Genomic DNA, 14,379 nt, shown 5'->3' on the forward strand with positions numbered 1-14,379 from the left:
CACCTGCAGAAACACACTGAATGACTGTTTCACCTGCAGAAACACACTGAATGACTGTTTCACCTGCAGAAACACACTGAGTGACTGTTTCACCTGCAGAAACACACTGAGTGACTGTTTCACCTGCAGAAACACACTGAATGACTGTTTCACCTGCAGAAACACACTGAGTGACTGTGTCACCTGCAGAAACACACTGAGTGACTGTTTCACCTGCAGAAACACACTGAATGACTGTTTCACCTGCAGAAACACACTGAGTGACTGTTTCACCTGCAGAAACACACTGAGTGACTGTTTCACCTGCAGACACACACTGAATGACTGTTTCACCTGCAGAAACACACTGAATGACTGTTTCACCTGCAGACACACACTGAGTGACTGTTTCACCTGCAGACACACACTGAGTGACTGTTTCACCTGCAGAAACACACTGAGTGACTGTTTCACCTGCAGAAACACACTGAGTGACTGTTTCACCTGCAGAAACACACTGAGTGACTGTGTCACCTGCAGACACACACTGAATGACTGTTTCACCTGCAGACACACACTGAATGACTGTTTCACCTGCAGAAACACACTGAGTGACTGTTTCACCTGCAGAAACACACTGAGTGACTGTTTCACCTGCAGAAACACACTGAATGACTGTTTCACCTGCAGAAACACACTGAGTGACTGTTTCACCTGCAGAAACACACTGAGTGACTGTTTCACCTGCAGACACACACTGAATGACTGTTTCACCTGCAGAAACACACTGAGTGACTGTTTCACCTGCAGACACACACTGAATGACTGTTTCACCTGCAGACACACACTGAGTGACTGTTTCACCTGCAGACACACACTGAGTGACTGTTTCACCTGCAGAAACACACTGAATGACTGTTTCACCTGCAGAAACACACTGAGTGACTGTTTCACCTGCAGAAACACACTGAGTGACTGTTTCACCTGCAGACACACACTGAATGACTGTTTCACCTGCAGAAACACACTGAGTGACTGTTTCACCTGCAGAAACACACTGAGTGACTGTTTCACCTGCAGAAACACACTGAGTGACTGTTTCACCTGCAGAAAACCAACACTGTCCGGGAAGATGCAGAAAACAAAAGGACACTGGTTGATTTACTTACAAACTGGGTTTTGCAAAAACCCATTGGTAGGCTGCTTGTTAGCATGACCATCAAATAGCATGTTTGTCTGACTGTCTGTCTGTGTGTTTGTCTGTCTGTCTGTCTGTCTGTCTGACTGTCTGAATGTCTGTCTGACTGTCTGTCTGTGTGTCTGAATGTCTGTCTGTCTGACTGTCTGTCTGACTGTCTGTCTGTCTGTCTGTCTGTCTGTCTGACTGTCTGAATGTCTGTCTGACTGTCTGTCTGTCTGTCTGTCTGTCTGACTGTCTGAATGTCTGTCTGAATGTCTGTCTGACTGTCTGTCTGTCTGTCTGTCTGTCTGTCTGTCTGTCTGTCTGTCTGACTGTCTGAATGTCTGTCTGACTGTCTGTCTGTCTGTCTGTCTGTCTGTCTGTCTGTCTGTCTGTCTGACTGTCTGAATGTCTGTCTGAATGTCTGTCTGTCTGACTGTCTGTCTGACTGTCTGTCTGTCTGTCTGTCTGTCTGTCTGACTGTCTGAATGTTTGTCTGACTGTCTGTCTGTCTGTCTGTCTGACTGTCTGAATGTCTGTCTGACTGTCTGTCTGTCTGACTGTCTGTCTGACTGTCTGTCTGTCTGTCTGTCTGTCTGTCTGACTGTCTGAATGTCTGTCTGACTGTCTGTCTGTCTGTCTGTCTGTCTGTCTGACTGTCTGTCTGTCTGACTGTCTGACTGTCTGTCTGACTGTCTGTCTGTCTGTCTGTCTGACTGACTGTCTGTCTGACTGTCTGTCTGTCTGTCTGTCTGTCTGACTGTCTGAATGTCTGTCTGACTGTCTGTCTGTCTGTCTGTCTGACTGTCTGTCTGTCTGACTGTCTGACTGTCTGTCTGACTGTCTGTCTGTCTGTCTGTCTGTCTGAATGTCTGTCTGTCTGACTGTCTGTCTGACTGTCTGACTGTCTGTCTGACTGTCTGTCTGACTGTCTGTCTGACTGTCTGACTGTCTGTCTGTCTGACTGTCTGTCTGTCTGTCTGACTGTCTGACTGTCTGTCTGTCTGACTGTCTGTCTGTCTGTCTGAATGTCTGTCTGACTGTCTGTCTGTCTGTCTGACTGTCTGACTGTCTGTCTGTCTGACTGTCTGTCTGTCTGTCTGAATGTCTGTCTGTCTGTCTGACTGTCTGTCTGTCTGACTGTCTGTCTGTCTGTCTGACTGTCTGTCTGTCTGACTGTCTGACTGTCTGTCTGACTGTCTGTCTGAATGTCTGTCTGTCTGTCTGTCTGCTTGTCTGTCTGTCTGACTGTCTGTCTGTCTGACTGTCTGAATGTCTGTCTGTCTGTCTGACTGTCTGTCTGACTGTCTGTCTGTCTGACTGTCTGACTGTCTGTCTGTCTGACTGTCTGACTGTCTGACTGTCTGTCTGACTGTCTGTCTGTCTGACTGTCTGTCTGTCTGTCTGACTGTCTGTCTGACTGTCTGTCTGAATGTCTGTCTGTCTGACTGTCTGTCTGTCTGTCTGCTTGTCTGTCTGTCTGTCTGTCTGCTTGTCTGTCTGTCTGACTGTCTGAATGTCTGTCTGTCTGTCTGACTGTCTGTCTATCTGACTGTCTGTCTGACTGTCTGACTGTCTGAATGTCTGTCTGTCTGTCTGACTGTCTGTCTATCTGTCTGTCTGTCTGACTGTCTGTCTGACTGTCTGTCTATCTGACTGTCTGTCTGACTGTCTGAATGTCTGTCTGTCTGTCTGACTGTCTGTCTGACTGTCTGTCTGTCTGACTGTCTGACTGTCTGTCTGACTGTCTGTCTGTCTGACTGTCTGACTGTCTGTCTGACTGTCTGTCTGTCTGACTGTCTGACTGTCTGTCTGTCTGTCTGTCTGTCTGTCTGACTGTCTGTCTGACTGTCTGTCTGACTGTCTGTCTGACTGTCTGTCTGTCTGACTGTCTGACTGTCTGTCTGACTGTCTGTCTGTCTGACTGTCTGACTGTCTGTCTGTCTGTCTGTCTGACTGTCTGTCTGTCTGACTGTCTGTCTGACTGTCTGTCTGACTGTCTGTCTGAATGTCTGACTGTCTGACTGTCTGTCTGACTGTCTGTCTGTCTGACTGTCTGTCTGTCTGTCTGTCTGTCTGTCTGACTGTCTGTCTGACTGTCTGACTGTCTGTCTGACTGTCTGTCTGTCTGACTGTCTGACTGTCTGTCTGTCTGTCTGACTGTCTGTCTGTCTGACTGTCTGTCTGTCTGTCTGTCTGCTTGTCTGTCTGTCTGACTGTCTGTCTGTCTGACTGTCTGTCTGACTGTCTGAATGTCTGTCTGTCTGTCTGACTGTCTGTCTGACTGTCTGTCTGACTGTCTGTCTGACTGTCTGTCTGAATGTCTGTCTGTCTGACTGTCTGTCTGTCTGTCTGCTTGTCTGTCTGTCTGACTGTCTGTCTGTCTGACTGTCTGTCTGACTGTCTGACTGTCTGACTGTCTGACTGTCTGTCTGACTGTCTGTCTGACTGTCTGTCTGTCTGACTGTCTGACTGTCTGAATGTCTGTCTGTCTGTCTGACTGTCTGTCTGACTGTCTGTCTGAATGTCTGTCTGTCTGACTGTCTGTCTGTCTGTCTGCTTGTCTGTCTGTCTGACTGTCTGTCTGTCTGACTGTCTGTCTGACTGTCTGAATGTCTGTCTGTCTGACTGTCTGTCTGACTGTCTGTCTGACTGTCTGTCTGTCTGACTGTCTGACTGTCTGTCTGACTGTCTGTCTGTCTGACTGTCTGACTGTCTGTCTGACTGTCTGTCTGTCTGACTGTCTGACTGTCTGTCTGTCTGACTGTCTGAATGTCTGTCTGTCTGTCTGACTGTCTGTCTGACTGTCTGTCTGTCTGACTGTCTGACTGTCTGTCTGTCTGACTGTCTGTCTGACTGTCTGTCTGACTGTCTGACTGTCTGTCTGTCTGACTGTCTGAATGTCTGACTGTCTGTCTGTCTGACTGTCTGTCTGACTGTCTGTCTGACTGTCTGACTGTCTGTCTGTCTGACTGTCTGACTGTCTGACTGTCTGTCTGTCTGACTGTCTGTCTGACTGTCTGAATGTCTGTCTGTCTGACTGTCTGTCTGACTGTCTGACTGTCTGTCTGTCTGACTGTCTGTCTGACTGTCTGAATGTCTGTCTGTCTGACTGTCTGTCTGACTGTCTGTCTGACTGTCTGTCTGACTGTCTGAATGTCTGTCTGTCTGACTGTCTGTCTGACTGTCTGTCTGACTGTCTGTCTGTCTGACTGTCTGTCTGTCTGACTGTCTGTCTGTCTGTCTGACTGTCTGAATGTCTGTCTGTCTGTCTGTCTGACTGTCTGTCTGTCTGTCTGCTTGTCTGACTGTCTGTCTGAATGTCTGTCTGTCTGTCTGCTTGTCTGTCTGTCTGTCTGTCTGTCTGTCTGACTGTCTGTCTGTCTGACTGTCTGTCTGTCTGTCTGTCTGTCTGTCTGTCTGTCTGTCTGAGTGTCTGTCTGACTGTCTGAATGTCTGTCTGTCTGAGTGTCTGTCTGACTGTCTGAATGTCTGTCTGTCTGACTGTCTGTCTGACTGTCTGAGTGTCTGACTGTCTGTCTGACTGTCTGTCTGTCTGTCTGAGTGTCTGACTGTCTGACTGACTGAGTGACGGAGGTTTAGGAACTGAATAACGAAGGACAACCCAGAGACCTCATTCTGAAGAGGTGATAAAGAGGAAGTAGGTATGGTCATAAAGGAACAGGAAGTTCAGAGTAAAAGGTTTGACAGTTTATTTTTCACATGGATGTGTATAAGCAAAATCAAACTTGCCTGAAAAAAAAGAAAACACATATATAGTTACATATAGACTCACATTTACATGTTAACAAATGTATACACATACATGCACACACATACACACATGCTTTCATACATACTTGCTCATGTATATTTAAGCATACATAAACACATACTGTACATACAAAGATGCATAATTCAAGGTGTTTTTATCTGGTATGTTGGTAATATATGATTATTTAAAAAGTACTTTTGAATTTAATAAGAGTAGGACAGGATTTCATATCATCACCTCAGTTGTTCTACAACTTAACTTCAATAGTTGTGACACATTAATAATTAGTTTATCTGTTGTTAGAATGCTTGTAGCTCACAGTGCATATGTACTTTCCTTCATCTGAAAAAGCCCCTGGATGCTTTGCAGTAGTTCAGAATTACTGAGTACATGAATTGTAAAATTTAAAAACAAACTAGATCTCTGAATAGGAGAGCTTTCATCAGAAAGCAGGAACCAAATACAGGAAGTAAACTGTCACATAGATCAACAAATAACTTTAACAGAAACAGGACAGCCATTCATGTCACATCTGTTTCTGTTTAGGCCGGAGAAACAGGTCTCTGTTCCACCGGCTGCCCCACCTGCTGCTCCACCTGCCACTCCACCTGCCCCACCGGCTCCACCGGCTCCACCTGCTCCACCTGCACCTCCACCACCTCCAGGTCCACCCCCGCCTTCTTCTGGGCCACCTGCACCTCCTGCCCCTCCTTCTGATGGCATGGTCCCACCTCCACCACCTCCACCACCTATAGGTGGAGGTGGTGGAGGCAGTGCTGGCCTTGCTGCAGCCCTTGCAGGAGCAAAACTGAGGAAAACAGAGAAGGTAAAGCTCATTTGAATCAGACGACCGGAATACTGAACGACCAAAGTCAAACACAAGCAGTCGTGTTCAAGTGTATGAGCAACCTCAATAATGAGGTAGAACATCCAGCGAGCGCTGAAATGAGGTAGAACATCCAGCGAGCGCTGAAATGAGGTAGAACATCCAGCGAGCGCTGAAATGAGGTAGAACATCCAGCGAGCGCTGAAATGAGGTAGAACATCCAGCGAGCGCTGAAATGAGTTAGAACATCCAGCGAGCGCTGAAATGAGGTAGAACATCCAGCGAGCGCTGAAATGAGGTAGAACATCCAGCGAGCGCTGAAATGAGGTAGAACATCCAGCGAGCGCTGAAATGAGGTAGAACATCCAGCGAGCGCTGAAATGAGGTAGAACATCCAGCGAGCGCTGAAATGAGGTAGAACATCCAACGAGCGCTGAAATGAGGTAAAAATTGGGAATGTATTATTCAATATCCATGAAGATGGCTATATATACTGTACGGACATACATATTAATTTATTAGGTGCTCAGTCCAGTTCAGGCTTGTGGGAAAGCTGGAGTGTAACACAGCAGTTAGCAGGTTGAGGCAGGTACATTCTGGACAGGTAAGATTTTTCTGTCCTCATCCTCCAGTGACCTTTTAATCAACTTAGCTCCAATGATTTCCTGAAGTACTGACATTATTTCCAGCTTCGCACATTCCATCCCAAACTAAATCTGGACTTTAGCAATTGATTCATCAGGTTGATTATTTTCACACACTGAATTTAAATCCCACTCCCGCAAAGGAGGATTTATGCCCTCATGCAGTGCAGGTGGAGTAACCTGCTGGTTCTTTTCTTGTTTTTTGGCAGAAGGATGAGGGTGGAGAAGCCCCAGCACCAAAACCAGCCTCATCGTCAGGTGGGGGAGGTGGCTTAATGGGAGAAATGAGTGCCATCCTGGCGAGGAGGCAAGCTGATACTTATGGTACCTAAATGTCAGAGATGTTGATGTTCTGCTGTCCTTAGTGACTGAGCTGGTTTTTAACTCTGAACAGGAGGAAAGCTGCTGATAAACCTGCTGTGAAAAAGGAAGAACCAAGCAGTGTGAGTCGCTCCATCCTTTTCATCTCATTACTGTGTGTTTATTTTAGACTCATCAGTAAGACTGACTGTGATCTGTTCATCATGACAGGAGGAATGTGACTCAAAACCTACAGGACCAGGAGGTGAGTGAACTCTCACAGTACTAAGAAGCTTTTTAGGTTTTCAATGAAAATACATAAAAATAACAGACGATATTTCATCAGATATCAGCCAGTTTAAAGAAAAGTCTGCAGCCGTGCCGAGGTGAGAGACTGCTCCATTCAGTTCGTGGGTTTAATTTAACTCCAATAACAAGAGAATTTATAAAATCTCCTCCAACATTTGCTTGTTTGTGCACTAGACCCAAATCCTTAACCAGTAACCAGAGGGACTCAAGTCCAAGTCCCAGCTCTGGAACATCTCCATGCTCTGCCAACGCTCCTGCTTCCAGGTACCAGTACCGCTCAGACCTCCTCCTGCAGCTTCTGGTCTCAGATGTCTGCTGCCGTCCTCAGACCGGCGACTACAGACAAGCAAACACAACGAACCAGCAAAATACATACCTGCTGAGGGGGATAAATACACAGTGGGAGTAATGAGCAAAAGGTGAACTGAACCAGAAAATCAAAACCAGGGGATCTAATTGACAGGAAGCAAAATGGGCAACAAGACAGGAACCCTGAGCTGAACAACACAAACATCATGGGGTTAGTGGGGTCGGGAACACAAAAACTAAAAGAAAAAATCTATATGAAGTGCTGAAGGATTGTGGTAAAATCTTTACAAGTGTCATTAAAATCTACTTCTAGGCTTCCTTCCAAAGACAAAAAGAAATAAAACATCCTGTTCCAGAGTTTTTGTAGCAAGTCCCAGTGACTGGATGCAACAACTGTCTGAACTCAGACTTGGTTTTGTGCAGCATTAGATGTTAAGACCACATGTTTACTTTGCTACTGAGACTAGAGGCAGAAGAATTAGCTCAGAGTGTGTCATAGAGGAGATCAATAAAAAAGCGAGGAAGAGTTTAAGTAGAGAACCAAACAAACAGCAGCAGGGTTCTGAATGAAGCAGACTGTGTTCAGTTTTGGAAGTTTCTTTGCATGCATGCAGGCAGATTGTTTCTCCATGTTAAGATCAGGGAAGGATGGTGTTTTAGACAATCAGATTTGCTTTTGTCTTTGAGTGTAACACGATTATGTGATGTGAAAAAGACAAACTCGCAGATATTTGTGGACTATAACCTGACTGACGATGCTCGATGCTCTGCTGCAGAGAACAGGGTAAGCCCGCCTTTGTGACAAACTTTAGAACTTTAGTTTTTGAGTGTTTGATTTTATTGTGGGATTTCTTTAGCATTTAAGAACAAATTTACTTTGCTTCACTATGAGAACATGATTTGGAGAAGGGACAGAGCCCTGACAGACACCTGATGGAAGAACATCTGTCTGCATCCTGGTGGAGAGGTGATCTGAGAGTCATGACAGTGACCAGAGACTACGCTACGGCCTAATATTTGGAATATACTTGAATGATCCACAAACTTTTGCAAAGTTAATGAATATTTCTGCACATATTGTTCGGAATGTGATACACATGGTAACACACCTATCACCCGAGTGGAAGCTGGATGGAAAACTACACATGAAGTTCTGTTCTTGCAGGTGTTTAGTTTACTGGTTTGTTTAATATGTTTTTGAAGAAGCTTGTGTGCACAAGGTAAAAGGTTATAGGTTTGTAACAGCCTGACCTATAATGCATGTGTGTTGAGGGAAAAGTGAACATTTCCCAGAAGCAGGAAGTCAGTGTGAGGAAGTTACTGATAGCGGACAACAGAAAACATTTCTTCTTTCTGTTTGCTGTCAGTTTGTTTCCCTCTGTTGGACAACCTGTAAAATGCTTTTTCCTGCAGGCTGAAGATGACAAAGAAGAGTTTGGATAGTGCAGAAGGGAATGTCGATATGGAACGCGTCAAACAGGTTAGATTCTTAATTTCTGTTTGAATTTACAACAACAAACATGTCAGTGAATCAGCTGACTGATATGGTGAATTAGAGCTAAACAGAAACAACTGAAGCTTCATGGTTATGGTGTGTGTTTTCAAGGAAATCATTGAAGAAGTGAAAAAGGAACTCCACAAAATGAAGGAGGACATCATTTCAGGTGAGTTGAACATGGACATGAACGCTACCATATGGTCAAACTACAAATCTACACACTGCATGCAAAGACCGCTAACACATCCAGGGGTGTTGGCCAGAGTGGCACTGGTCATGGATCTCCAGTACTGCTACACCAATTTTATCAGGAGAAATCTTGTCCCTGTGCAAGTACAACTAATGTTACATAAGACGATTAACCTGATGTTAGCATAAAGCTACAAAACAGTGCTAACCTATTCTATTCTATTCTATTCTATTCTATTCTATTCTACAGTCATTTAGCAGATGCTTTTATCCAAAGCGACTTACATCTGAGTGAGAACAACACAAGCAGGAAATCAAACAGTAGAGGACATGGTAGGAAGATTCTGGTGGACTGTCCAGTTGGACGCAGGTCCTTCCATGAAGTCCTACAGGCTTTTGTTTTTGTTGTTTACTCCCTTCCCATCCCATAATACCACCTATGTTACAATACAAAGAATTAATACCATAAAGTTTATTACAAAGAACTGGGCTAAGTTCTCCAACTTTCCAACAAATACAGCTAAACTAAGTGTTGAAGTTCTCCTTGAAGAGCTGAGTCTTCAGCTGGGTCTTAAAAGTAGACAGGGACTCTGCAGAGCGGACAGAGTTTGGGAGATCATTCCACCATCGTGGAACAACAGAGGAAAAGAGTCTGGCTGGTGATTTAGTCCCACGTTGTGGTGGTAACACGAGGCGTCTTTCACTGGTGGAACGTAGCTGTGGAGAGGGAGTGTAGGTCTGGATGAAGGAGTGAAGGTAGACGGGAGACATTTGACTTATTGTTTTGTAAGCCAGAAGCAAAGCTTTGAATTTGATGCGTGCTGCGACTGGAAGCCAGTGAAGAGCGATTAGCAGCGGAGTGACATGAGCCCGTTTAGGTTGGTAGAAAACCAGACGTGCTGCTGGTTCTGGATCATCTGCAGAGGTTTAACCAGCATGCAGGCAGACCTGCCAGTAGGGAACTGCAGTAATCCATGTCTGAGATGACCAGAGCCTGAACCAGAAGCTGAGTTGTGTGTTCTGTCAGGTCTGATACTCTTGATGTTGTAGAGAGCATATCGACAGGTACGGGCAACCGAGGCAACATGGACCTTAAAGGTCAGCTGGTCATCCACCATGACATCCAGATTCCAGGCAGCAGACGTAGGAACAAGTGTGATAGAGTGGAGCTTCACACGTACCTGTGGAGGTAAGGAAGGATCGGCTGGACAGACAATGAGCTCTGTCTTGGACAGATTGAGCTGAAGGTGGCGATCCTTCATCCATGCAGAGATATCAGCAAGGCAAGCTGATATTCTCAGTGAAACGTTGTGTCGTCTGGTGGGAAGGAGAGGAAAAGCTGAGTGTCATCTGCATAGCAGTGGTAGGAGAAGCCATGAGAGCTTCTAACTGCACCGAGTGAGGAGGTGTATGGTGGAAAGAGAAGAGGGCCGAGCACCGATCCCTGAGGCTCCCCTGTTTTCATGTGATCTGGACACTTCTCCTCACCAGGATACTCTGAAGGATCTTCCTGAGAGGTAGGACGTGGACCACGAGAGGACAGATCCAGAGATGCCGAGCTCAGAGAGTGGAGAGGAGAACCTGATGGTTGGCTGGAAGACAGAGGGAAAGACAGCGGATTCCAGAGAGGAGATGATAATATGGGTCACTGCAGATTGATTGGAGGTAAAATGCTCTGCAGGATGTCGGTAGGGACCGGATCCAGAGGACAGCTAGTGGCTTTAGAGTTGACTAGAAGTTTAGAGACTTGGTCCTCATTCAGAGGGCAGAAAGAGCAAAGTGAGGCACCACTAGCTGGATGTGGTGGACTGAGCTGGTCAGGCTCAGAGAAGTGATTCCTGATGGTAGCAACCTTTTCAGTAAAACAGGAAGCCAACATGTCTGCAGTCAGCGTGGCGGGAGGCTGAGCAGCTGCTGGAGAAAGAAGACAGTTAAAGGGCATGAACAGCTGCCGTGTGTTGGGAGCATTGTGGATCTGCTTCTGACAGACCTGCTCTGTGACGTCTTACAACCTCACCTACTTGAAACTAGTTATGGATGCTCCTCTATTTCAATGGAAAACGCACATTGAATGATCCACTTTGCTTGGGAACTATCGTCTTCTAGGTAGAAATGTGATCGTAAAAACACCCTGAATGATGCTTATCATCCCTGATGTGTTGGGGAGCATAAAGACTGGACTCTGGAGCAATGGAAGGTGGTCGTGTGGTCTGATGAATCCAAAGCGACGGTGTTCCAGAGTGATGGGAACATCAGGGTAAAATGAGAAGCAAATGGAGTGATGCAGATGTGCCTGCTCAGTCTAACAAAATCATATGATAAAACACAAGTTCAAACTGGCAAAGCTCGCTAAATATTTCAAACTTAACTTTATATTTTTAAACAACAAATTTCACTTTTCTTCCAAAGAAAAGTGAAATTTGTTTCAGCGTGTTGGGCAGGTTTACCCCTCCGGTGAGAACGTCAGGTAGCTTAGAGCAGAGCATCTGTTCACAAATTCTCTCTGGATGTATGTAGACTGTTAGCGTAGTGCAGAAACATGAAGCTGTCTGCCTTACTGGATGAGTTTTACATGGAAAAACTGACTGCATGTGCATGAAGACACATCACTGGGATGATTTGAAAGGAAAAGGCAGAGCAGCACTGTGCCTTCAATGGAGGACATTTTTATAACACTATGAAAAGCACTAAATGCTGCTATGGGCTTTAGGAAATTATCATCTGAAAGACAATATAAAATGAGAGCTATGACAGAAAATGGAAAAATGTAAAAACTAATTATTAGATTGGAAAGATTCCATTTCTTCCTTTCTGGCCATCCTAATAAACTATTCCCTGTTGGATCAGCATGTTCCAGGATGGCAAATACAGGAGTCATCAGACTCAGACTGTGCAAGAGTGGTTCAGGGAACAGGAAATGAAATGAAAAATACTTTATTAATCCCCAAAGGGAAATATAGTAGTATATAATAATAATAACTAGAGGAGGTCTTGTTCTGGAGGCTGATGGCTGCTGGCAGGAATGATCTTCTGTATCTTTCAGTCTTCCATCAGACCTGAAGAAGCCTCTCACTGAACACACTTTGTTGTTTCATCACTGTGTTGTGGAGAGGGTGTGAAGGATCCTCCATCATCTTCATCAGCTTGTGCAGCATTCTTCTTTGGACAATCAGCTCCATCGGCTCCAGAGTTACTCCAAGCACAGAAGCAGCTTTCTGGATCAGTTTGTTGATTCTCTTCAAGTCTCTGGTTCTGATGCTACTACCCCAGCAGATGCTGCAAAGCTGACTGCACTCTCCACAACAGACTTCTAGAAGATATGCAACATCTTGGTGCAGACGTTAAACCATCTCAGCTTCCTTAAGAAGTACAGTCTGCTCTGACCTTTCTTGTAGATGTAGTCAGTGTTGCATTTCCAGTCCAGTTTGTTGTCCAGCTGAACTCCAAGATACTTGTATTCCTCCACCACCTCCACCTCCTCTCCCAGGATGGAAACAGTGCTTTGTTTATTCTTCTTCCTCCTGAAGTCAACAATCATCTCTTTTGTTTTGCTGCTATTTAATATGAGATGATTGTCACCGCACCATTTAACAAACTGACTGACCAGTTCTCTGTACTCTGCTTCTTGTCCATCCCTGATACACCCCACAACTGCAGAGTCATCAGAGTATTTCTGCAGATGACAGGACTCAGAGTTGTACTGGAAGTCTGAGGTGTACAGAGTGAAGAGGAATGGCCAGAGTACAGTTCCTTGTGGTGCACCAGTGCTCCACCCTGCCCCCAACCTGCCCTTCACCCTGATGATAACCCCTTGTTTGTTTCTTCCAGCTCTGATTCAGGAGCTGCAAGCTGCAAAGACTCAAGACTTCTAGAAGACAGAAGAATGAAATGATTACACGGATGCTCCACAGGTTGATTATTACTTTATTTTTTCATTCTGTTCGACATAAAGTCATTTTCACAAGTTCTAAATACACAATATATGTGTTCCTGTATTTGATGTGCCTTCTTCGTGTGATGCTCTTTGGATCAGAATTGTAGCGTTGGAGCACTGATAAAGACACATGGTTCCATCTTCATTTGTCTGCATGTACGAAAAACAAGAACAGGCAGAATCCCACTCAGGTTTCTACCAAACATCTTGTTACCGTGGTACTTTGACTTCACTTAAATCCAGAATGATTCAGTGCGATAGAGAATATGGCTGTACGTCACACTGTGCTGGGCAGGAGCGCCATTGTTTGCTTGGCTAAAAATGGGCGACTCTGCTGGAGAAGGGAAGACATGACGCGTGGAAAGAAGACAAAAGGCGACTGATGATGTCATTAAAATAGAATCTGTTAATCAATAAAATGGTATCATTGCCCAAACATGATTTTACACAAAAACCCACTCATGATACAATAAAGTGACTGTAACTCTGTCAAATTCTTTGAGTCATCCTGTTCATAATAAAACTGTGTTGAGCTTGTGAAGCTAACGTGTTTTTTTAAATTTTTTTATTTAATTTGACAGCTTATTGTTTACTGCGAGGAGAAGAAACAGTTTCATAGTCAGATCTTTCCATTTGGAGAACAAACGCTGTCCTGAGGTTGAAGGCAGGGTCTGTGCAGACACAGGATAGACTCAGAACGTGCTGCATTATACTCTGTTGTGTAAGAAAACCATTGTGGGGCATCTTCATCATGCAGTTTAACCCAGTTCTGTTACTGTTCAGATGGAAAATACATCAAAAACTTGAATCAAAGTTAATCAGATCATGGTACTCATCACCATACTCACAGCATTGGAGAAGTTTGGAGAATGAGAGTTAAGAACCTGCGTGACAGGCAGCTCACAGGACAACAGCTTCAAACACAACGTCATAACAGTCGTAGTAAGCAAGTCTCAGTTTCAACCATGAAGAGAAGACTTCAAGCTGCAGGTTTGATAGGATGGGTTGCACCAAGAAAGTCTTTGCCAAGACGTCTGAATAAGACAAACAGGCTTGCCTTGGCAAGAAAACATTCCCATTGGACAACTAAAGACTAGAAGGTATTATGGACTGAAAAATCTTTGTTTGTTCAGGATCTTTGTGAGGCGTCAAGTAGGTGAAAGGATGGTTCCGCAGTGCGCGCATCAACTGCCAAATATGGGGGAAGAAGTCTGATGGTCTGGGGTTGTGGTGCCAGATCCAGGATTGGTGACTTGAACAAAGTGTGGGGCACCCTGAACCAAAACGGCCACCACAGCATCCTGCAGCGCCATGCATTACCCTCCGCTATGAGTCTAGTTCAGCACTTGTCAAAGTGTGGTCCCCGTGAGCGACCCCTGGTGGTCCACAAGTTGAACAACCTGTTTATTTGAATTATCGGCTTGAAAGTGTTGTCA

General features: G+C 45.1%; 1 protein-coding gene across 1 annotated transcript in view; it reads left to right on the forward strand.

Annotated features, from left to right (window-relative positions):
* The window catches only part of LOC306761178 (uncharacterized protein), a 116,470-nt gene extending 103,250 nt beyond the window's left edge, over nucleotides 1–13,220 (forward strand). Inside the window, exons 5-13 of the mRNA XM_079247276.1 lie at nucleotides 5,481–5,760; nucleotides 6,614–6,711; nucleotides 6,799–6,847; nucleotides 6,936–6,969; nucleotides 7,051–7,090; nucleotides 7,188–7,277; nucleotides 8,736–8,802; nucleotides 8,929–8,986; nucleotides 12,838–13,220. Of these exons, the coding sequence (XP_079103402.1) occupies nucleotides 5,481–5,760; nucleotides 6,614–6,711; nucleotides 6,799–6,847; nucleotides 6,936–6,969; nucleotides 7,051–7,090; nucleotides 7,188–7,277; nucleotides 8,736–8,802; nucleotides 8,929–8,986; nucleotides 12,838–12,881 (760 nt within the window). The 3' untranslated portion in view covers nucleotides 12,882–13,220. The remainder of the gene's footprint in view (nucleotides 1–5,480; nucleotides 5,761–6,613; nucleotides 6,712–6,798; nucleotides 6,848–6,935; nucleotides 6,970–7,050; nucleotides 7,091–7,187; nucleotides 7,278–8,735; nucleotides 8,803–8,928; nucleotides 8,987–12,837) is intronic.
* Nucleotides 13,221–14,379: the final 1,159 nt, after the last annotated feature.

Source organism: Telmatherina bonti, assembly GCF_933228915.1.
Source record: "Telmatherina bonti genome assembly, chromosome: 10".
NCBI classification, from domain to species: Eukaryota; Metazoa; Chordata; class Actinopteri; order Atheriniformes; family Telmatherinidae; genus Telmatherina; species Telmatherina bonti.